The 24,236-nt window shown below is 28.1% G+C and overlaps 1 protein-coding gene and 1 long non-coding RNA gene across 4 annotated transcripts in view; one reads left to right on the top strand and one right to left on the bottom strand.

The window, feature by feature from the left end:
• Positions 1-24,236, bottom strand: part of LOC148237850 (uncharacterized) — a 252,044-nt gene that overhangs the window by 165,498 nt on the left and 62,310 nt on the right. The gene's annotated exons all lie outside the window — the stretch shown is intronic.
• LOC148237852 (spondin-1-like) overlaps positions 1-24,236 on the top strand; it is a 158,359-nt gene that overhangs the window by 94,061 nt on the left and 40,062 nt on the right. For all 3 annotated transcript variants that reach the window (XM_088205724.1, XM_088205727.1, XM_088205725.1), the window contains exons 3-6: positions 8,602-8,786; positions 17,273-17,464; positions 18,350-18,556; positions 21,158-21,412. In XM_088205724.1, coding sequence (XP_088061850.1) covers positions 8,602-8,786; positions 17,273-17,464; positions 18,350-18,556; positions 21,158-21,412 — 839 coding nt within the window. The remainder of the gene's footprint in view (positions 1-8,601; positions 8,787-17,272; positions 17,465-18,349; positions 18,557-21,157; positions 21,413-24,236) is intronic.

The following is a 24,236-nucleotide window of genomic DNA, read 5'->3' as shown; positions in this document are numbered from 1 at the left end:
GATTGTCATTAGAATGAACTCTAAGCTATAAAAAGTTGCTTAAGTGGTTGAAAACTGTCATAATATTATATAATTAAAAATGAATAATAAAATACATTTGTATTTACTACAATTTATTATATTTATTTATATGTAGGCCTAAATATATTTATTTTATCCGTGAAAAAGTCTTTCAAGTATGTGAAGATTAAAAACTATTGCGCTTTTAAACAACACTATTCAATGGAAAATTGTTGAAATTTCTACTGTAATAAATCATAAAAGAAATTGATAGACAACAGGCTGTTTACGACATTATGTATAATTGTAACCCCAACATCTCATTCTCTATGAATCAGTAAAAATGCTATTAATAAGAAAAGTTGTATTTCAGCTTATTGAATTGAGATAAAAAGTGAACTAGTTACTGAAAGAGTAATGCTTTTACTTAGCTTAGGAATTGATAATTATTTATATTGTTGATAAAGATAGTATTTTTTACAAACTTTTATTAACTTCAAATATTTAGTTAATCTTTAAGAACCTGCTAAAAACATTCGAAACAAACTTACAATATTTTATTAAAAATATATGTTATATAAAATCTTTTTGTAGTTAGCTACGTATTTTTTATATGTTTTTTAATCCTTTTTTATTGTACAGTAACTAATTGGTTGTTGAGTAACTATATATTTAGATATGTTTTAAAAATAATCGCCTTTCTATCAATGCATGTGTGCTGAGAAAAATTTTATAATATTTTTCTCTGCACACATGCATTTATAGAAAAGCGGTTATTTATAAAACATATCTAAATATATCCTTACTCAACAACCAACGAGTTAATGTATATAAAAAAATAATTAAAAAATATATAAAAAATACGTAGTTTACTAAGAAAAAATTCTATATAACATATATTTTTATTAAAATATGGTAAGTTGGTTGCGAATGTTTTTAACAGGTCCTTAAATAGTAACTATATGACTTCTGAATTAATCATAGGTTTATACCTAATCCTGGTCAAAGCCGAGTGTGAATCGATAAAAGTTGAAATAAATATATTTTCATGTGCTCTTTATATTTGTGCATCAGTGCGTAATGTTAAAATAGGGTTAACATCTTATAACATTCGGAGCAGAAATGCGGTCGCTTTTCATAGTTATACTCTACTCCAAATTCATTCAAAGCAAATTGAAATAATTTCTATGGACCGTTCGTTTCGGTCTTTCTACTTAATACAAAGAGCGTACCTACCCTTCGGGCATTGGATTATAAATTTTCATCGTTTCGTATAAAATTTATTATTTTATAAAGAAGATTGTTTGAATAACAATCGCTCTTTTGAATCACATTGTGTCCATTAAATTTACTTTAATATAAACTAAATCTTATTTTAAATGTGTAATGCCTTAAATATTTTGGTTAATTTCAAGCTATCATGAGTTAAGTTACGATCTTAAATTAATTTATTTTATTCTATTTTTAGATGAAATGTTTTTTCACCAGCTCAAGGGCTAGTATCATTTCAAAGTGTCTTTGATTATAAATTGTAACATTATCTTTTTACAATTTTTTAATAAAAATCTTTGCTGTAGAGCACAAAACATTATAAAATCGATATTTTAATAACACAATAGTGTATGATAGTTATATATGTATTCACCTATCACAATCTATTGTATAAAAGCAGAAAAATATTTGCCAGGGCGATGAATTTTAACGAAATTTTGTAATTCGATCAACGTATGCGGTTCAATTGAGCCAGTCTCATGTTACGTAATCAAAGCAGCACAACGTCACAAATTAGCGTTCAAAATCAAACAAAATTGAAAAACCCCACCCGGAAAACTTCCGTCCGAGCGGACTAACGCGTTCGTATTAATCAAGCGTTATGCAAAATCGTATGTGGAGTGACGGGGATTTAGTAACGGCTCGTGTGTAACGGAAGGCCATTAGGTAAGTAAGTCCGTAATTACGGAAGGAACGGTCGAACACATAAACTTGCACGGCCAACTTGGACAGATTGCCCCACGATCGTACAAATTGGGGGCCCGCTGAACTTGCGGCGCCCCGGGCTGAAATTGGGCCGCTTCTTCAGGGCCCCCAACTCAAAGTTTTCGCTCTGAGAACAATTAAGCGGACGACTGTGGGTGAGTGGCCGACCTAGATAATGTGCTTGTGAGGATGATATGTGTTTGAAGTGTGCAAATTGAAGTAATAACTGTGAAGCCGGTTCTGTGAATTAAATAAATTCGTGTGTATATTTGAGAAATTTAAGGTTATACTGACTGACATTTTTAACTAATCTATGATTTTCATAGAAGTCACAATAATACTTCGGGTTTCGATGCTGAAAGGGCAAGATTTTGCAGTCAAACAGACGCCGAAAAAGACTTTTTATAGTGCTGGTTCGGTACAGATGAGGATGCTTGCGAGTCAACTGCATCACTTCTTGAAAACATCTACGAAACGTATTTATACCTATAGAGAGACAGTCCAAATGGTCACTCAAGCGATCTATAACCGAAAGGTTAACGAACAATAGTAATATGCGGATGGTAGAATTTATTCTATAGCGCACGTCCTTTCCAAACAAATATAAAATAATATACATATAGTACGTCATAGATTTTTATCTCGAGACGGATGAACTATTAAGTAGTTCGTGCAATATTTTCAATTATTATTACACGATTAATGATTAAAATTTAATAAAGGCTCTATGATGCTCTATATATCTAACTGATGCTTGCCACAATATGTATTATATTTTATTACAACCAACCATAAAAACGTCACTAAACATGTTTTTTTAGATATTGTTTTAGCACTATGAATTTTACTGTTTTTTTAATTAAAAAACTGTTAAGACGATATCTTATAAATATAGAACTAACCATAAAATTTGTATATTTTTACATATAAATCAAGTGACTTGTTGCAAAAAATTGCAATATATTGTTATGAATTTCGTGTTGTTTTTAGCAAATTTAAGTATTTCAAAAAAATCAAAATAAATATAGCTGCCGTTTCAATATATGATCAATATCCGTCATATTTCAGATTCGCATATCCTCCACAAAGGTAACAGGAAAATAAAACAATGTTGATTTTTTATGATATGTATTATATACCAATACACGAATATTTCTGCTCTTGCTGTATCATATGATACATATGTAGTTTTTGAGTCTACATCCATTTCCGGTACATCTTTCCGGAAACAGCAAGCGACACATTGGCAGCGGTGGAAACATTTCAATTTCAGTGAAATTGACTATATAATAAAATAACTATAATATAGCAATTTATTATTTTATAAATTAAAAATTTAATATCGATGATATTTAAATATTTATTTTTCATTAAAAGTAGTTTTAGGTATAAAGATAAATTTATCGATTGTAATTCACCTAAATATAATGAGTATTTTATCTATGTCAAATGACAAACAATTAATAAGTCTTTAATGTAAAATTTACTTTATTATATCCTCAATGATGTTTAATTTAATAACCGTTATTTTTATGATTATTTAGTAATCTTTTTTGATTACATCTGCATTTTGATAAATACATAGATGCTTGATTCAATAGCCTCATTTATTTTTTGTATGGGTTCAATATTATTTAATCTATATTATATGATTTTATTCGAAACAATGTCGTGAATTTGGTTCAACTTCATTTAAAAAAAATGCTAAAAGTAATTGCAAAGTTTTCTTCACGCTTTGCTGACGTTGGCTGAAATCAAGTCTAAATCGACTTTAATCCGTTTATGTTGAAATAGTTTGACTTTGAGCCAAGTGAAACTTTGATTTTGCATGTAATTTAAATGCCGTTGCTGCCACCAGAGAAGAGAAGAGCATCAGAATCGCGTTGCATTGACTTGCTGAATCGACGATTTCAGTGCAAAATTTATCGAATCGCTAATTTGTGATCGGCAATCGTGCAAACTGCTGAAGCTGACTCATGTTTTCCAACGAATGGCACACGACAAACCGACGAAAGTTTCAATTGCCATAATTCTAATTAGAGGGAAGCGCTTTATTCGCAAATATGGGTGTGTTTTTGACTGCTTACCCAGAATTGATAAAAGGCTGTATTTTGAATTCATTCGTGCATACATTGCGGTATAGAAACTAAATAAAATTTCTTAATTAAAATGTTCTATAAATTCTGATTTCTGGTGCTTTAAATATATTTTATAAATTCCGTTTAAGCTATAACCAATTATATATTTAGGTACAGTAACCAGTTTTTCATGTGCAATGTGAAAGGGTTTAAATTTATACGATATAGCGATAATATATTTTTTTTTGTTATAAAAAAAATATATTTTATATGTGTAAATTAAAATAATTATTTAAATGACTTAATAAATCTAATTATAAAGAGCATGTAAATTATTAGTATTGGTAATTAAAAACATTTTGCATTTTTTGCAGCTTCTAATTAAAATAGTGATTAAATCTTAAAGACATATTTTTTAATGCCGAAGGGGTGTGACCCTGCAGCCAAATAGATGGCGCAAAAGCTTGTAACCGTTTACTTCATAAATTACCACATAATTGAGAAATGTAGATGCCACTTTCAAGCGATGGATTGAAATTGCATGTCGTAAGTTGAAGAGCCTTTACTGGTGTCTCTGGTTGTATTATTGTCGGCTGCGATTTGTCGTGAAATCGTGTTCTCGTATTGCTTTCTTGTCAATCCTCTGATGTATTTTGTTTTGACGCAGTCTCCTGAATTGTCTCTACTTCTGTGACTCCGTGGCGTTTCTTTCCATTATGACCAAGTGTCAAATCTGTTATAATACTGGTTAAAAACCGCTCTAGTGAATCGCGAATAAGAATGTTTGCTAGCCAAATGTATCGCTTCTTACATATATCCACAAAATGTGTTCACGCCTTAAAATAAAGACAGTTAAAGTAGCACGTCGGCGATTAGTGACCAGGAGTTGAAGAACAATAGTAATGTGCGCAGGGTATAATGTTATGTCTAGCGCGCTTCCTGTTATAACAATATATTTTTTTCAGTCCTACTTATGACTGATTATTAACGCTTTTAGGTGGTCTGTGTATTACTTTCCAATTATTGACGCAATTTTTGGGTCACAAAATCTCTTTTTCAACTTTGTGTGTGCACCCACTTTCGAAACGGGTTAATCTTTATTTTCGATTGTTTGAATGGTCGTTAAAGTGACCTCTAAATTATAACAAATTACACAGGCGGTTAAACCCCTAATTTTTTTTTTAATTACTGTTGTGTTTTATAGCAAACGAATAATAAAACGGTAATTTGCTTACTATATTTAAAATGTTTAATGATTATTGTAATAGTTTATTTTAGTAATAGTTTGAATGAAATTATAATATAATAAAAAATAATTTGTACTTAAAAGTGATGTTATAAATTCATTATTTTATAGAAAATTGATTATAATAACGTAGTTGCAATTTACTACAAGAAAAAATAAATAGCTTTTTAGAGATATAGCCATATTTAAAACTTTGAGTAATTTTAATTATATAAACTATAATGGGATAGATGTATTTCTAAAAGAAATATTGTAATGTAATTTTTATTTAAAAATATCTTATGATCATTCTAAAAATTTATTTAGAATTTATTTAAAATACTAATTACAATTGTATTTAATGCAATTAAATTTTTTTATATCAGAACAGGTTTAAAATATATACCTAATTATCTATATATATATTATACATATTACATTTTATTATTGTATGTAAACTTAAAGAGAATAATTTTTAAGAGACGATTATTTTTAATAAAAAAAAATATAATAATAAAATATATTTTCAATACTTTAAAAAAAAATTATATCTCAGTTGATGAACACAATTTCTACTTTATTTGATGTAGGTAAAAAAATTGTAACAGATACACTTAAATTTTTTTTTTTTATATACTATACGTATAATGATTATGATTAATAATAAGTATAATAAATAAATGATTTATATGTAGATATATTTATATTATTTTTATACAGTAAAAACTAGAAGTTTATAGACATAAATAAAGGAAATTCAGAAAAATATAACGCTGAGAAAATATTTTTTAATAAACAGTTTGACTTATAATGACTCAAAGACCCCTTTTATTTATTTTTAAAGTACCATGACGTTTATGCATTACTGTTCATTTTAACTCTTAACTTCACTTTCACTTGCAAAAATAAAACACTTTATATTATTATAGATAATATATGAATGAATGTATAAATATAATATAGAATTAGGCTTTTTATACAGATATTAAATATAGACGATCTCTCGAAGCAAATATTGCAAAAAAATACGTATCCGTTTGAAATTGATATTACTTTCAATAAAAGGGTGTATTTTCCATTCACGGCACATTCAAGCTTTAAAACGAGAGCTTTTCGATACCTCGGCGCTTATCAAAATATACCGAGGGCTGTACGAGTATCAACTATGCGCACACACGCTTCATTTAATAATTTCAGTTCAATCAATCGGAAAACATTTCCTAGACGTAAATGCCGCACTCGAGCATTGAATGTATATTCATATTCTAATAAAATGTATTATATTTAACCTTCTTAAAAGTATTTTATATTGAGGTATTTTTAGTATGTTTTTATATGGCAAACCTCTATTCCGCTTCCATAATCGACATTGTTAGAGTATCTAACATCATTACGCCATAAAAATCGACGAAAGAAAAATACATCAAAAAGCATCCATCAAGTTGAAAAGGCTCCAGCCTGACGTCTCGAAGCTACCTTATCTTGCTCAATCCATAATTCTTTTCACACACCTTTCAAGCTTTCCTTCCGCTCATCATTCGTTTTTTTTATTTCACCCTCACCTGTCGATGTCTGCTTTTTTGCCAAATTTGTACTAAGCCTTTGAGGCTAATGAATATTGATTTTTCATTAGGTGTGCATTCAAAGATTTTCCAAAAATATTTTTGCTTAATGTTGTAATCTGACATCTGACATCTGTTTATTCAGTCAAAAGCGACATTTAATATATTTTAGGTAAATATAATATTATTTATATTCGATAGAAGCAAATATATTTTTAATATAATAGCAAAAAATATAAATTATAGTCGGCTGCTTTATCTAACGTTATAGCGCATTTTGTCAACACCGTGCGCGTTTAGTGTTTGCGAAAGCATAAATACAATAGTATACATCATATTTATTTCTTTCATGCCATTTCCTTCAGGCGCATTTTTCTTAAATTTTCCACGCTCCGTTTGTGAACGAGTGCCTTACATATTTTAACCGCACCGAATTTCCCTAGGGAAAAAATAAATTCCACAAGCAAGTGAAAATTTTGCACTCTTTTCCTCTACTGTTTTGACTTTTGTTTTACCGCAGATGTACTGCGAATTTTTTAACCGTAAACAAAATCTAAAAAGTCAGTACCAATAATGTATTTATAATTCGATAAAACTTATTGTTTCTTACATTACTAATTTCGTTTATTTTCTTTCTATATTTCGGCTGTGATTCTCCAGCCATGGTCACGAATTATCCGGATAATTCGTGACCATGTAAGTATTTTTGTATTTTTTTATGCAAGTTGGCCACTTCTGCTTTATATAATATAACAAGGTGGGCCTTTGTTCGCTGGGTTACTCGACTATAGAAATTGGATCATATGAAATTTCACGTCAACTTCTGTAAACGCATGGTTTATTACATTTTTAACATCCTGTGAGTTGTATTATATTGTATTTTTACACGATGAGTCGTATTTGAACCGAAAATATTTGAGAAGCAAGTGGTTTGTTAAACAATATTACATACGTATGTTTTTTATAAATTGAAATATTTAATAAATGTAAATACAGCAGTAAAAATTAAACGCAAACATGTTATTTTAGGTACTACATATTTATATTTATTATTAATAATAAAACTGTTATTAATTAGTAATAATAAAACTGTATTGTTTGTATTTAATATACGTATATTTAGGAATTAGTATATATTTTAATAACGTCTGAATTTTAATGAACGCAAAAGAATATTACAAGGATTTTTTATAATAAATTTAATGAAAACATGGCTGATCATTTAGTTTAACTCCTGCTGATTTTTTTTTTAGATTCCATAGACGTGAAAAAGTTTCTTTCAATGCATCTAATAGTTGTAGTATTTTGTGTTTTCCACCTATTGTCTTGAGAATATATTTTTTAAGCCCTCTGATTTCTATCTATTATCTTAAACTATACCCCCAGATACTTGCATAGTATGTAACATTTTAATTTGCATTTTACTATTATAGAAGATACTTGCCAAAATGTATTATATTTTATTAAAAGCAGCAGTAAAAAATCATCAAGATTTTGTCAAAACAAAGCTGTTGGTGAAACATGATTTAAACCTAAATCTTTGATATTTAAAAAAACCGGACCTCATAACTAAGTTTAAATTAGCAGATTATTCTATACGTGTGAATTTAATTATCTTGTCTCTGTGTAAATGTGCTAATTTTGTAAATATTTTTCATATATGTATATATTTGTGTGTGTTAATTAATTAAGACTGTGTAAGTGTATGATATTTTCTCAAAATCCTGAATTTAATATTTTATTATTTTTATTGTTTCAGTATCGTTGAAAGCTCAAGTGTCTGCGGCTCATCACAGATTCATTGGATTTTTACTGGTAGCCGAAGGCGAATCGGACCAAACCCCTGTGGGGACATTTCAAATTACGGACTTTCTCACCAAGTACAGTGACAGGTGCCCAAACGCTGTCACGAATACAAATTACCAACCCAAAACGGAAATCCAGGTAAACGCTTGTTCAGATTCTTTGATAAATGTCTTCTGTTTTATGTATATAAATACTACCATATCAAGTCAAAACAATACATACATTTTAACTTGCATTCGTTGAGTATTGTTATATCTTTCGATTTATCGTTTATTTAATTGACAATTTTTTCGTTATACCTTTCGATTAAGTTTTAGTGGTCCCTTATTAAGACATAAATAACGAGAGCTAGTGTTTGATTAAAATTCTATCAAATTGCACTTGTGAAAATTTTTAATATACAAGACAGAAAATTTATTATTTTAATTTAGTTTATATGTTATATAATCTTTCATTTAATTTTCTTTAAAATATTAAGGTTTTAAAAGATAAATGTCAAGTATGATATTAAAATAGTATTTTATAGTTAATTGGGAATTTAAATAAAGTATTTTACCTTCGAACCATAATAAGACGCAATCTTTCCAAAGCATCTGTATTAAATTGGAAATCCAAGTGAAATCCGAGTCTTAAAATATTCCACCGTATTCTCTACGTATAAAATAATATATTTTATATATTATATATGTATATACCAGAGTTGCAAAATTCCAACGTAAACCTTTGAAGTGAAACGGAATTCTTTTGAATTTCGTTTTCAGGAGAACCATATTCGATTTGCACGGGGCATTTGCATCCGACGGGGCACACCGCAAAAGCCTTCGAAGGTGACGTTAATTTGCATTGAAATAAGACTTTTACGGTCGTAGACAGAAAGCAGAAAAAAATTAAAATAATATACATACATATATCTGAAAAATACACAAATTAAATTAGGTATACCACGTAGTACGTGTACGTAAAGCAAGAATCGTTTATCATACAAATGCAAATGACTGCGCTCGGTTTTTTTAATTAATAGCACCTGTCCGACAATAACGATGGTAAAACATAATAAAAGTATTGTATAATGTACATGCTTTCATAGATAGCTATTTTTTAATGTAAAGCTTTAATATTTGTCAAAATTACAATTTGTTTTATATTTTTTTTTGACTAAATATAAAATATGTAGTTAATATATATATATATATATATATATATATATATATATATATATATATATATATATATATATATATATATATATATATATATATATATATATATATATATATATATATATATATATATATATATATATATATATATATATATATATATATATATATATATATATATATATATATATATATATATATATATATATATATATATATATATATATATATATATATATATATATATATATATATATATATATATATATATATATATATATATATATATATATATATATATATATATATATATAATAAATTTTAGGTAATTGCTTGTAGGAAATCCTACGCATAAAAAATCTTTCAGTGTGTTTATATATTTTGAATAATATAAAAAAATATAATATTATAATAGAAAATTCAGAATGGGTCTATGTAATTTGGTTCAAGGCAAAATTTTTTTAATAAGATTTTGATATCTTTATTTAATTGATAATAACACAAGTTATCCCTATTTGGACACTAATATATTCACGAGTCGATGAATGTTACTCAAAGTTTCTATGCCAGTTCTTCAATTGCTTATATTAAATTTTGCTTAACTTTACGGGTTCTTTCATAACGATGTTCATCTTCGAAGATGCAGTTCTTAGAACGGATCTTATTGAACCACAGCTTTGAGCGAGTTTCTTCTCTTGAAACTTTATATAATTTTTTGCCACCGCCGTTGCTTTTTTCCCTGAGTAAATTTTCATAACAAAATATACGGAATATGTTTTAAAAGTACATTTATTTTTAACTCTCACAGAAGTTTTAATATGCAATCAAGAACTGTTAAAACTTTCAATGTAACTTATAATAAACAAGTGTTTGCACACGAAATGATAATATTAATTCTGCACTTTACTAATATACTTTAAAGCGTTTTTGCATATATTTTAATGTGGTAAATTATTAAAAAAAATGTAGGTTAATGGAAGTAAAGTATTTAAAATGAATTTTTATTTTATCATTCACTTTAGATAGTGTACATTGATAATAAAAATAATAAAGCGCATAACAAAACATGACATATTTTTTGCTTCAAAGAAAATTATTTCGTAGCATCTATACAACTATTAGGTTGATACATATTTAAAAAATAATATATATTTTATGTCATTTTTAGTTGATAATTAAAAAAAATTACTGAGCTTTTAAATAACACTTAAATATTTTTTTAAACCTTAAACCTGCGAAGAGAGCTTTACTCTGAGAATGCAGGTCTGAAGGTTCCAGCCTTAGGGTGCCTTTCTGTGGGCTTTTCTTAGAAAATTGCCTTAAAAGTGTGTATGAACGATTAAAATCAAATGTTAGGCGTCATGTTAAAAAAGCAATGATTTTTTAATGTAGCCCAAGAACAAAATCTTGGCAAATAGCGGCCTGCTATGACTTTGGTCTGCTTTCACGGGGGCTTTATAAGCGAAAATTTAAAAAAAATCTGAGTTCTGGCCAAAATAAAGAAGTGACGACTTTGACGAAATTGACGCCTCGAGATCTACTATCTGATTGATGGCTCAAAATAGTTGTTATCCCTGGCGATTAGAAAAGGGAAGATTATTTGAACTTAGGCGTATTTTTTTTGATAAGTAAACGCTTTCTATATTTTTTTAAAAAGGCTTTATCATTAGGTATATCTTTCAAGTGTTTAGAAAAACATCGTTATCTCATTTGGATCGGTAATGGTAATACTTCTTAAGCATTGGCAATTTGTAAGCAACAAATTATGTAGCATACACAAAACGATATAGCTATTGTAAGAGTTCGAATGATTTAAAGGACATTCTTAATAATTTTTGTTGATTTTATTTAACTAAAAAATAAATAATGTCTAATTTGTTTTTGTAATTTTTCATAAATTCACAAGGGTCTTCGCATGGCAAACCCTTAGTCCAAAAAAAAAATATGTTGTTTAAAATAATTATTATGAATCAACCTTATATATCTATACATATGCATAAATAGTATATTTAAAATTCATTAATTATAGAGAGAAATCATTACATTTAAAATAAAAATTATATATTTGTCAAATTAAAAATCTAATTTATTTTTTCCATTCATGGTTTGTTAGCTTGTTTATCGCTAGGAAAGTCAAGCTAGCGTTTGATTGCGAAGCAAATTTACATAGATACTGTGATGAAAGCGAGCGAGTCGCTAAACGACTTAGTCATAGTCTGCTGGATCAGAGCTCGTGATGAGCATATGATCTACGCCATTTAGATCCAAAATACAAAACGTAGTGCATCGCTAGTTCGACCCCCTCACGGGGTTCCATTCACATGGCATCTGCGTTATATATGTATATATATAGACATAATACACGTAGCTTGTTATCGCTGAATGGAAATAAATCAAGCTTGGATGCTGCGCGTGGGTGGGGTTGGGTTCAGGGGTTAATTCAATGTCCGTGTTATGGGATATTTACCCTTCTGCTGGCGCCGTTGAGACATTGGTTCTCTTTCATCTACTTAATTAAGCTACGTAAGTGCTTTAGAAAAGTTACGTGTCACCAGACCCGACGTGGTAATATATAAAACAGTCTAACGTTTATAGTAAATAGACATTGTTGGTATGCCGGAAGCATCATAGGCGATGATTACATTTTGATAATAAAATGAATTGTGGATCTTTACGTTGGCTTTTTCTTTTGGCAATCTTTTTATTGGTGCGCTCGTGGTTTGATTATTTCAGCCTTGAAAGGCAGACGAATTGCATTCGTCGCAATTAAATGACATTGGTTTAATTACTTTTTATTTAACAACCAATTTTACTTTGAATTATGTGGCGGTGTTTTATTTACCTACATTTTATGATTCATAGAAATTGGCTTAGTGCCAAATTTACTTAGAAATTAATTGTAATAGCCAACTATTCGAATATTGAATATAAAATGGATGTATATATTCGTATTTTTTCTCGGGTTTTACCGATTTTAATTTAGTGCAAAAAACAATTAATTGCCTGTATTTTATTGAAAAATATTTTTTTGGTAATAATAATTATTTTAAATAAACATTAATTCTTTTTAAATTCGGTTAATTTTTCAAATTTTATAAAATATGTATATTACAGTTACTGCTCAGTGAGAGTGTCAGAAGAAAAATGCCTGATTTATTATTTTAGGGACGTCATTTCAGCTTTTTCCAGGGTGGAGTAAAACTTAGCTAATTTAGAAATTTATATATAAAATTAAAAGTAAAAATCACTTATATTTTTTTATTGCTTAGGCTCTACAATATACCCTCAGTGATGAAAGCTGTAGATGAATTTTTTTTCAGTAAAATTAAATGTGTTTTATTTGCTTATTAGATTTTTGACGAATAATTCTATGATTTAAATTTTTCTAAAAATATTTTTATTTTACTTTACATAAAATACTGAAATGCAATGAATTTGATTTTAACTGAAATACGATTTTTTTTGAGAAATGTCTCATTATCTCGCATTTTTTTAAACAAATAACACATTGCAATTTTCCAATGCATAAATAAAATTATGTACTGTGCGGCCGATTAAATTTTATTATTTTTAAAAGATAATATTATTTCGGGCATTGTATTGAATGTTTAAGAGATACTTATTCATCACTTATATCTAGCTGTTTAATTTACTGTTATTTAGCCAATGTTTTAACGATACATTTCTCTCATACATTTTACTATATTATTACTACTTCGTGCACTTGGGGTAATTGATAGTAATCTGTTACAGAATTCACCTTGCTTTTAAAGTTTCTTAATCACTTGTTTCTAGAGTGACACACAAGCATCACAATGTTACATTCCTGATTACCAATGCATATTAAACTGAATGTACTACTTCTGGTAATTGACAGGAGAGTAGATGCTTCTGAATTTAATAATTCCTATACTCCGTTTCTTTTAACAGAGTCACTTTAGGTCTATCTATTTCGTCATTATTCATAAGCTAAAATGAGATGACAACGTCCCACCAATTTTCTCTAAAGTACAAGATGAAATAATTTATGTTGAAATAGTGAGAGTTATAACCTATTAAAATCAATAATTTATTAATCGTTATTATTTACGTATGTATAGCGATAATAATTTTAAGATATCCGTGCGCTGCGAGTGTCGGAATAACAATTGGAACGTATATGACAATTTTTCTCGGCGCAAGCGGAACAATGAACCATTGTGTTTAATCAATATTGATTTTTTAATACCTTTATGAGATAAATTTTTTTTATCTTATTTTATTTGTTTTATAGCATATGGATAATGTAAAAACAAATACTTTTGTGTGGTCATCGTTAAAAGTTATTTTGGTGCCCAAAATATGTTTGCAATGTTTTAAACCAAATTATTTCAATTTTAATTATTTTTTAACCATGAAATTTTCATACCCCACGCAACGGCAGGGCGTGACAGGCAAAAAATATATTTTTCACAATTAAAAATGCCTTTGGCGAACTCTCGTATATTAATGTGTGAAATTACACATTTATCGCAGTTATACTTTTTGTTTTAAAATTTATCACCGGTCGCCCCTGCGGGGAATTAGCAAAATAAATTAGGGTTGATGGAGGTACAAACTGTGGCTAAGGCTTATTTATTGAAAAAGAGAGAAAGGCATCGCACTGATACAGCTAATCCCAGAAGAGCGGCCGGTCAATAAAAAGCGCAATAAAAGCGGATAAGGCCGTTGTGATGAAACGGATTACCTAAGAAAATATAAAAGAAAACTGTTCACCAAAGTGAAACGAAAGAGATAGGTATCGATTGAAAAAAATCCTCACGATAGCATAATACTTGGATTAATATCGTGTTTTTCTTCGGGCATGTGTATGTGTATTTACTACTTATCTGTGCAAAAAGTAGATAGCGATACGCTGGCTAATTCATTTTTAATGAGTTGCAGATTCATTGCCGATAGCCATGAAACAACCTTGATTTGAGAATCACTAATTATAATCTTATCAATTATTAGTATCTAAGCTATAAGATAAGGGTTTTTGACTGATCATTTTATAGTAAAAATAATGCATAAAAAGTTTCATTTGAAAACATAAATCCATGAAAGTCAGCGAACTTTTACGAGCTACGCGGTCGTAAAACGGCAATAGAACCATCTTAAAGAGAGATATAGATTTTTAAATTACACTTTTTATAGTATCTCCTCTTAGACGACAGTGAAAAAATGAGGTTAGAAAGTATTTACCGCGCTGAATAAAATACCACATGGCAACGCATTAAGGGCGAATTTATTTGTGTATATTTAAAACATCCAACAATATATCTACTTGTAAATATAAAGAAAGACATTTCTTTGAAAGCTTTGTGTAGCTGACACGAGAAATTTTAAGAATATTTAAAACAAGAAGCTAAAATTGATAATTTTGCTTCATTGTGAATAATAATTCCAGTAAATAAAGATGTTTTTTATTATCTTGTTATGAAATATTATATATTTTACATTTTTTTTAGCTTACTAGTGTCTTTATCACAAATGTTTTCAATATCGTTAATCCTTATTACCAACAAAAAAGTATTATATACAAAAAATCTAGGATTAAAAGTATGAAATTTTAAAGTAAAACTATTAATAGTAAATTGAGAAAAATTTATTTTTATTTTTTTGTATCTCTAAAAAAATTTGCGCGACGCTTTTGAATAAATTACTACAAACATATTAGTATTATTCAACAATGTTGTATATTTAATCCGTTTTTATATTTTCTTAAAGAAATACTAACGGGATTTTATGAAATTTTAACAAAGTAATAAATAAGAAAAGATAAAAAATGTTTCAGTAGTAATTTTTAAGGTATTGATTTTAATATTTATTGAATCTGTTTATGCGGAATATATTAAATGATTTTAGGTTCTCTTTTAATTCAATCATATTGTAATAAATCTATTTCGGATTGTAAGATCTATATTGGCACATGCAAAATTGAAGAGAACATGAAATCTTCCAAATTGATAACTGTATAAATAATATATTTCATAATAATAGATAGTCGTATTTAATCACTTTAATTTATACGTAAAATCTTAATATAATTGATCGGGGTATAATTTTTTCTATCAAGCTTTGTTTCTATATTGTGAACTAAAGAATAATATTTTAATTAGCTTTCAAATTAATTGCGATTGATATTATTCTAAATATATAAAAATTATCGTGAGTTTCGAAAAAATATTATTATCCAATTGACCAATTGATATTTAATAACCTCTCGCAAAATTCCATTGACCCCAAGGGGGCAATATATACCCCGTTGAGTCAGTTCATATACAGTTACTAAAATTTAGTGCGTAATCTAAACTAGTGCAGCAACAAAACTCAGAGTTTATATGAGTGATTTAAAGAAAAACTTTACAGAAGAGTGCAGCTTACTGCTTATATTCTAAAAGTACAAATATGTGTATGTGCATAAAAATTACTTTGGATCGGCAAAAATGTAATTTAACGCATATACCCATAGATATATGCGTATTTTATACAATTGAATATATTTTGCATTGTCTGCTTAAAATATAATCATCCTATTACGGCTACCTCACCCATTATTATATTAAATGCGATCCAAATTTAATTAAAAAGAAAATATTTGAGTACCTAATTTTTACTAAGTTTTAAAAATTGCTTATATATTTAAAAAATTTGAATGTTTTAATATTGATTTATTTTATATTTGTATGTAAATATAAAAAAAATCATTAACTCTCGTCTAAACAAACCGTCTAAATCTAAAATAATATATGCAATCTATATTTTCATAGATTATAACAATAGATTATAGCAATCGAAAGAATTAATTGAAGTTTTTTGACAGACCAGACTCATTCAATTTTTGTTATGTAAGAATAACCTTGTATACAATATATGTAGTATGGATAAAAGGTAGTCATATATGTATATGCATACTTATATACCAGTAAAATAATCTATTATTTTATCAGACATTAATTTAAACTAGACCGGTATATGGCGTTGATTATTAAACGGACGATACGCTAGCTGTGTAATTATAATTTACGTTATACTAGAAAATATCGTTTAAACATAATGCGTCATAGGATATTTTGCAACCAAAATCCACCTTAATTAAATCACTGTGGTCGACGGCTCAAAACGTTAAATTTATGTATGTCTCTTTGGGATTTACAACTATTATCCAAAACATTCTGAATTTATTACACTTACGCTTCAATGGCATAATGTTATTGTGTGCCATCAAGTCTCTAGGTCAAATTTGATCGTACTACGACTTCAATTAAATCCTATTGACATGTCACGTTGGTTTAATGTCTTTTTGATTTGTACGTCAACATACAATTGCCTTCGTTAACGACAATTGCTCACGAGGAAAAATTATCGCAAATATTAATTTAGTATATATGCGTCGAAAGCTACGTAATTCGCTAATGGATGTGTATTTTTTCCTCTTTTCAGTCGTTATGGACAGCTCCGCCACCCGGAAGTGGGTGTATCACGCTGAAAGTAACTGTGATAGTTCACCATGACATTTGGCACATGGATGATCCATCACTTAGTAAAACATTGTGCGAAAATGACATCGAGACATCGGACGCCGATGCGTCGATCATCGATCCTTGCTGTGCTTGTGATGAAGCGAAATATGAGGTAAAGTATTTTTTTTAAATATTAATTCTGATTTCATCATAAATTAATCACTTAATACATTGTAATCTTAATTAGATAGTACTTTATAATGGCTAATCGTCGTGTTTTCTTGATTGTCTTTAATGTAGCTTTGTTACTAAAAGTTTTTCTTAAGACATTTTATTATATTTGATTTGAAACATAAATTACAATAAATGTTAAATATTAATTCGATTATGACCTGACAAAGTCTGCGCAAAAAAAATCACACATTTTTGCATACCTCAGGCGATTAACAAGTTTTTAAAAAAAAAATATAGTTGCTACTTTATGGTATCTGATTAGATTTTATACTTTACATATACATTACTTGTAAAAACTATTATAGAAACTTTAAAAAAATACATTCAAGTATCATAACGATTTTAGCATATTTTTTAATCTTATATATATTTTTTGCAGTAATAATATTTAATCTATCTGGAGTTTTAGATTTGTAATGGTATTAATTTAATGTAATGGATTTAGGCTAATTTTTGAGATTGGATGTAATTTTTATATCTTACAAATTAGGTTAGATCCGAGTTGAATTTATTGAGGGATTAGATTTATTGCGCATTTAGAATCTTGCGAATTCTTTAACGAGATATAAAATAGGATCATTGTAGAATATAAAAGAACAAATGGGCTTAGCAAAATATTTAAATTGTGCTTTGCAATCGTAAATGTATTGTGAAATAAAAAGCAGTAAAATCGTAAAATATTGCTACTGGTAAAATATTTGTTTAAATTTATATAAAAACTGAAATAAAGATAAAACGTACTCTAAAATAGTAACCATTGTCGACATTTCGAAAGCATGCTAGTTTAAGCACCGTTTTTAAAACCGAATCTCTCGTTTTATAGGTGACGTTCGAGGGTTTATGGTCGAGGCACACCCATCCAAAGGATTTCCCGTCGAACGGGTGGCTGACGAGGTTCAGCGACGTGATTGGAGCCTCCCATGCGGCGGACTACCGCTTCTGGGAGTACGGTCAGCACGCCAGCGAAGGTTTACGACAGCTGGCCGAGCACGGCGCCACCAAAGTGCTGGAGAGCGAGCTGAAAGCCGAGGTACTTACCACTAGGATTGAGGTGAAAAATGAGGCAAATAAAAATAAGAGGAGCTTAAAAGAAACGTGTGTTGGCACGTGATGGAATTATGTGGCATTTCTCATTATACCTCAAACCTTACATATTAATTTTTATGTGTAATACTTAATTAATTATTGTTTATCACCGTTGTATTTATTATAAGCAAGTTAATTCACTCTTTTTCTCTTTCACTACAAAGTAATTTATTTTTATTTTTTGCTGTCAAAAAGATTAATAACTCAATTTATATATAAACTGAAACGATAATTAGAGCTTTTTCATAATTTTTTTATAAAATTTATGTGTATATACATATAATATATATAAACATATTTATTTTATTTCGATGTATATTTTGCTTTGAAAGAATATTAATAATAGTCTAGATATTATTGTATAAAATATTGCTTTTAGTTTAATTTTTTAGATGGCAATATTTTACCTAATATAATTCATATTGATTTAATTAATATCTACTTTTATTGCACACCTGTGTGAATTTCTTCGCTGAGGTTATAATAAACGTGTTTTGACCACAAAAGTTAAAATAATATGATTTAATTTAAAAGTTATATGCTTATTTCACATATGTTGGCTCAACGGGTATTGTTTTCTTATGGCGATTTTATTAAATAATGCAATTGACTAGAACCAAAATACTAATAACATATTAGCATTTAATTGATGCTATGGAATATAAAATAGTTGTGGCAAAAACGATTAATCAAGCTTAAAATCCCAGCGAAAATGATCAAATAGCTACGTGTTGTAAAATAACGAAAAGCGCTGTAACTAAAATGTTTTATTATAGAAGAATATAACCGCAGCTTAAAGCTCTATAATATAATAACATAAATAATATTTTGTGAACACAAATTGTCGCGAATTTGCTATAAAACTTATTCTAGTATTATAAATTATAATAAATAATTTTAAATCAATTGTAATTATGCATAAAAATATAATTAAATGTCATGTTGTCAATTGAAAATTATAGTAATGACATCTAATATGTCAGACCCTTAAAAAATAGCATTAACTTCCACATATTTTATATGTGTGACAAAAATATTGCTGTACAGTAGTATTCAATCTAAGCTTAGAGTTTTTCCATATGACTTTAAATAATAATTTTGTATAAAAAACTAATTTTATTTTTATGAATAATATATATGTATCGAAGTCAATTATATTTATGCATAAAAATAATCAATACAATTCAAGATGTTATTAAATAATACTTAAATATTAAAATCCTGGATATCTAAATAGTAGACCCTTAAAAAAATGTAAATTTCTACATATAAATCAAGAAATTTTATGTGTGACCAAAATTTTGTCGTATAGTAGAACTAAATCTGAACCCAAAATAGCAATTACAAAAAAGTTTAGTGTTTTAATCATTAACGTTATTTTAATAAGTGATATTATAAATGGTTTCTCTATCTTATATAATTTTGAGCTATATGTATATTTATAAATACTAATTGTATTTTATAAATTTTGACTTTGATTATAAAAATATTATTTTAAATTACATTGAACTTGCTAATGATTTTTTAAATTTAATATCATATTCAGGAACTATTGGCTAAACTTTAAAGCAATAAATTTATGTGATAAAAGAACGCGACAAAAAAATGGCCACTACGGATAAATTTACTTTAAAAAAGTTACTTTAAAAACATACACCAGTATAAATAAAATATCAATTTTATAATTAGACTGAAAAGTGCTAAAGAAATTATATGCCGTTATAAAATGTCCATGAAACTCAATTTGACAGTTGCGAAACGTCTATTTACTATAAAATATAAATATAATTTTTCAATTTAAATAACGTAATGGGTTGAAAGTTATTTAGTACAAAATTTATAATAGAACTTATTTTAAATCTAATACCATGACACATTTATATTATATAATATTATGTATTTTTACGTTAAATTTATTTACTTAGCAGTATTTTATTTTAGACGCTTGTAAATGTATTTAAATAAATTTCGTTTGTCGCTTAAAAAATATTAATTTTATAAATCTGAAATAGGTTTTAATTTTTTTCGAGAGCTATATAATTGTAATTTATGCGGTTCAATTTAAATTTTAAGTATACAATTTCCTTGAAATACATGTCGAAGTAAAACGGGAATCAATTACCGTTTCAAACATCGTACTATAATATTCTTTATTTTTTTTACATTGCGTTTCATTAAAATAATATGCCTTTTTTTAGGTCCAGTCATATATTTTTAACTTAAAAACCCATTTAAATTTACCCGTGACCCGTCGGCATATACGTTTTGCGGTTAATTTGCATACTTTTATTATGCTTTGTGTAATGTTATTTTAAAATACATTATACTCGTATTTAACCAGTCTAAAAAATAATAGTATTCACAGCATAAACATTGTAACATGTGATCAAAAAGAACATATCTAATGCGCAAACGAATTTTTCTGACGTTAGACAAAATTTGATACTTTTATATCATATTATATAATATTATATTTACCCGTAGTTTATGGGAAAACGTATGTACGTGATCCTTGAGATTTATGTAACTTTTTATATGTCCACAGAGCGATCACATTAGAACCATCATAAAAGCGAGAGGCATCTCTTACCCGAACCTGACCGGGAAAACCTTCGCAGTATTCCGCGTGGACAATCGACATCATCTAATGTCCCTGGTGTCCATGATTGACCCTTCTCCCGATTGGATTGTAGGGGTTTCCGGATTGGAGCTTTGCCTGCGAAACTGTACATGGGTCGAGTCTAAAGTCATTAAATTGTACCCGTGGGATGCAGGAACTGACAGTGGGCCAACTTATATAGTAAGTAATATTATATATTTTTTCTTTGAATTAAACCGATTCCTATATATTATTAAAATTAAGTACAATTTAGTTCTAAGAACTTAAATTCATTCATAATTAGTAATAATAGCTTATAAGTGCGCATGCGCAATTTTTAAATTTTGTTAAAGGTAATTTTATACAGAAATAATAATAAAAAAATAACATTTTAAAAGTTATAAATTAATTAATTCGAGAAAATAACGAGAAATGGCTTTTCAATGGCTTCATTGTATAAAACGACAGGCATATTTTTTTATTAAATTTTACGGAAATTGGAAATTCTCGTGAAGCCTGACTTTGTTAATTAAACTCGTACGCAAAACATTTTTATTAAAAACGTGTAACGGTATAAAAAAAACACGTAACGATAGAAAAAATCGTGATTTTTTTATGTATATATTTCTCATTCGTTGGTAAAGTTTTATCTTCACCTAGTACATCATTTTATTATTACAAAATATTTTTATACTTAGGTTTGTTTCTGTTTTAGAATATTTCAGATTTTTCAACCGTTTCATAATTTAATGAAATATTTTATTTTTTACATGGAATCATTTTAATGTCGAAATCATAGTCAACGATCTGTTTCGTAGAACAAAAATAATTTCAATCGAACGTGTTGATCTTTTAATTAAAAACATTTACTTTCAGTTAATTTTTTACGATAAAACGTGAAAGAAAGTGGAACAAAGCAAGATAAAATAACATAAAAAATTAATAAACGATTTTTGATAAAATAAACATCAATTAAAAATGCGCTAATTGAAACGTTGAAATAATAATAATGGCAGTGTTTCAACCTGTTAGAATAATCGTTAAATGTTTGAGTCGATATCGTTATCTGGGGAAACAGTATCGATTTTTTTCATAATAACTAGAGAATACTGATTGTTTTGGCGATAAAAAATATGTAAAAAAACAAAAATAAGGGTTAAATAGAATATTTGAAAGCAGACAATAGTTTTGTTTCTGGCAAAGATAAAGAAAGCAAAAAAAAACAATAAATTCATTACTGATGATTTCCTTGTCTAAGATTAAATTTACATTTACTTAAAATAAGCAGAAACTTTGCAAATAATTTATTCAAAAAAAATATCTTATAAATATCTAAAACAAACATGATATATTAGTAGTTTTGTAAATATAAATTTTAAATTTTAATTTTTACAAATTTAAGAATATTTTAAATCACAATGACTTGGGAATATTTTCTTAAAATTTTATAATCTCAATCTTAAACACTTCTTTGAGCATACATATCGCAATATATATGTTTTATTTCACTAAAAATTGTATTTGATTAGGTACACTAATAAAATTAGATTTTTTAATTTGTAACTTTCAGTGTTTTCTTCACGTAGGGGTCACCACTTTGTGACTTTGTAGCTAAATAGCCAACTGAAAAGATGATACCGGTTTATTTATTAAATTAAATTTATAACAGTAGCATAGTAGCGTCGTATCACAAATGCGGCTCTTGAAAGGCATAGTCTTCACTGGTGTGTCATGTTGTATTTACCGGATGAGTGCTGGTGGAGTAGCTATCTGAACGATTCGCTGATTTCTCTTGTATCGATCAGCCTCTACCTGTATATATACGAGTCTGTGCCTGCCCGTGTCGCTGCAGTCTAATCCGATGTGACCAAGCGTTACATCGAAATTTTATATTGATCGTTCGAGACAGCTCTGACGAATTGCAGATAAAGATGTTTGTACAAACCAATTGCATCGTTTGTTGAACACACTTCCAAAATGTGAAAACACGATCCGTTTGGCCAATTCGGAGATCGTTACCCAAGAAGTTCGAAGAACTACGGTAATTATAGCAGTGTCAGACATATTGGTGGTGATAATAGGTGGTCAACGTCAAAGAAAGTTCTAAAAAAAAATATACCCAGGATCAACCGTATTGTTTCTATCGAGCGTCTTCTAATACAAAGGATTGTTTTTGTGCTAATTATATATGTTTTTCGTTGTGTTATATATGAAGTTGTTAGGTTTATAAATTGAACCACCATGAATATAAATACTGAAACGCTAGCAACCAGGAGTCACTTTCCATACGACATTTCGTCCGAGACACTATTGTCATCTACACTTTAACATTTATATCGAAGCCCTTAAACTACAACCAAGAGAAGGCAGACTCAAATTCAAACCAGCAAAGATCGCAGAAAGCACTTAAGCAGATCACTTTTCTCATCCACTGGTCCAGTTTGCCGTCCGGAATCCTAAGCGACCTGCTTCGCATTCCTGTTTATCTTAACCAAATAAACTCCTGAACGCTAAAATCTCTACAAGGCATATATAGATATTAATATTTTCGTTGTTCAAGTGGTCGTTATGGTGACCTCTAAATTGTGACTAATAGCGTAGGTGAGTCAAAACACCCGTACTGATCAATCTTATATCATGCAGTGATAAACTTGAACTATAAATTTTCTCAGAGAATATACAATAAGGAGTCGCGTAAAAACAGTCAATATGCGTTGTGGTTATTTGAAGAAAAATTACCGGTGCTATTGAAATCATATAAATATATATGTATACCTATTTAAGTTTACAGTCGTGCTGTGCTTGAAACATACCAGACAATTCCGCTTTGAAAGATAACGGAGAGATGCTATATTTACAAAGAAAAACAACGCTCAAAGTGATTGTGTAATTTATTAAAGGGAAAAGATAAGAGTAAAATTCAAGCCTTTAAGGATTGTTTATATATCTTTATAAATGCATAGAAATATAATTAATTAAGCTATAAATAAAATATGGAGAAATAATAGCATGTCAGTAGAGATCC

The sequence above is a fragment of the Plectrocnemia conspersa genome, unplaced genomic scaffold, assembly GCF_051122295.1.
Source record: "Plectrocnemia conspersa isolate PC_06_02 unplaced genomic scaffold, ASM5112229v1 ptg000002l, whole genome shotgun sequence".
Lineage (NCBI taxonomy): Eukaryota > Metazoa > Arthropoda > Insecta > Trichoptera > Polycentropodidae > Plectrocnemia > Plectrocnemia conspersa.
Note: the sequence above shows the minus strand (reverse complement) of the source record. Positions and strands in the feature narration are given on the sequence as shown.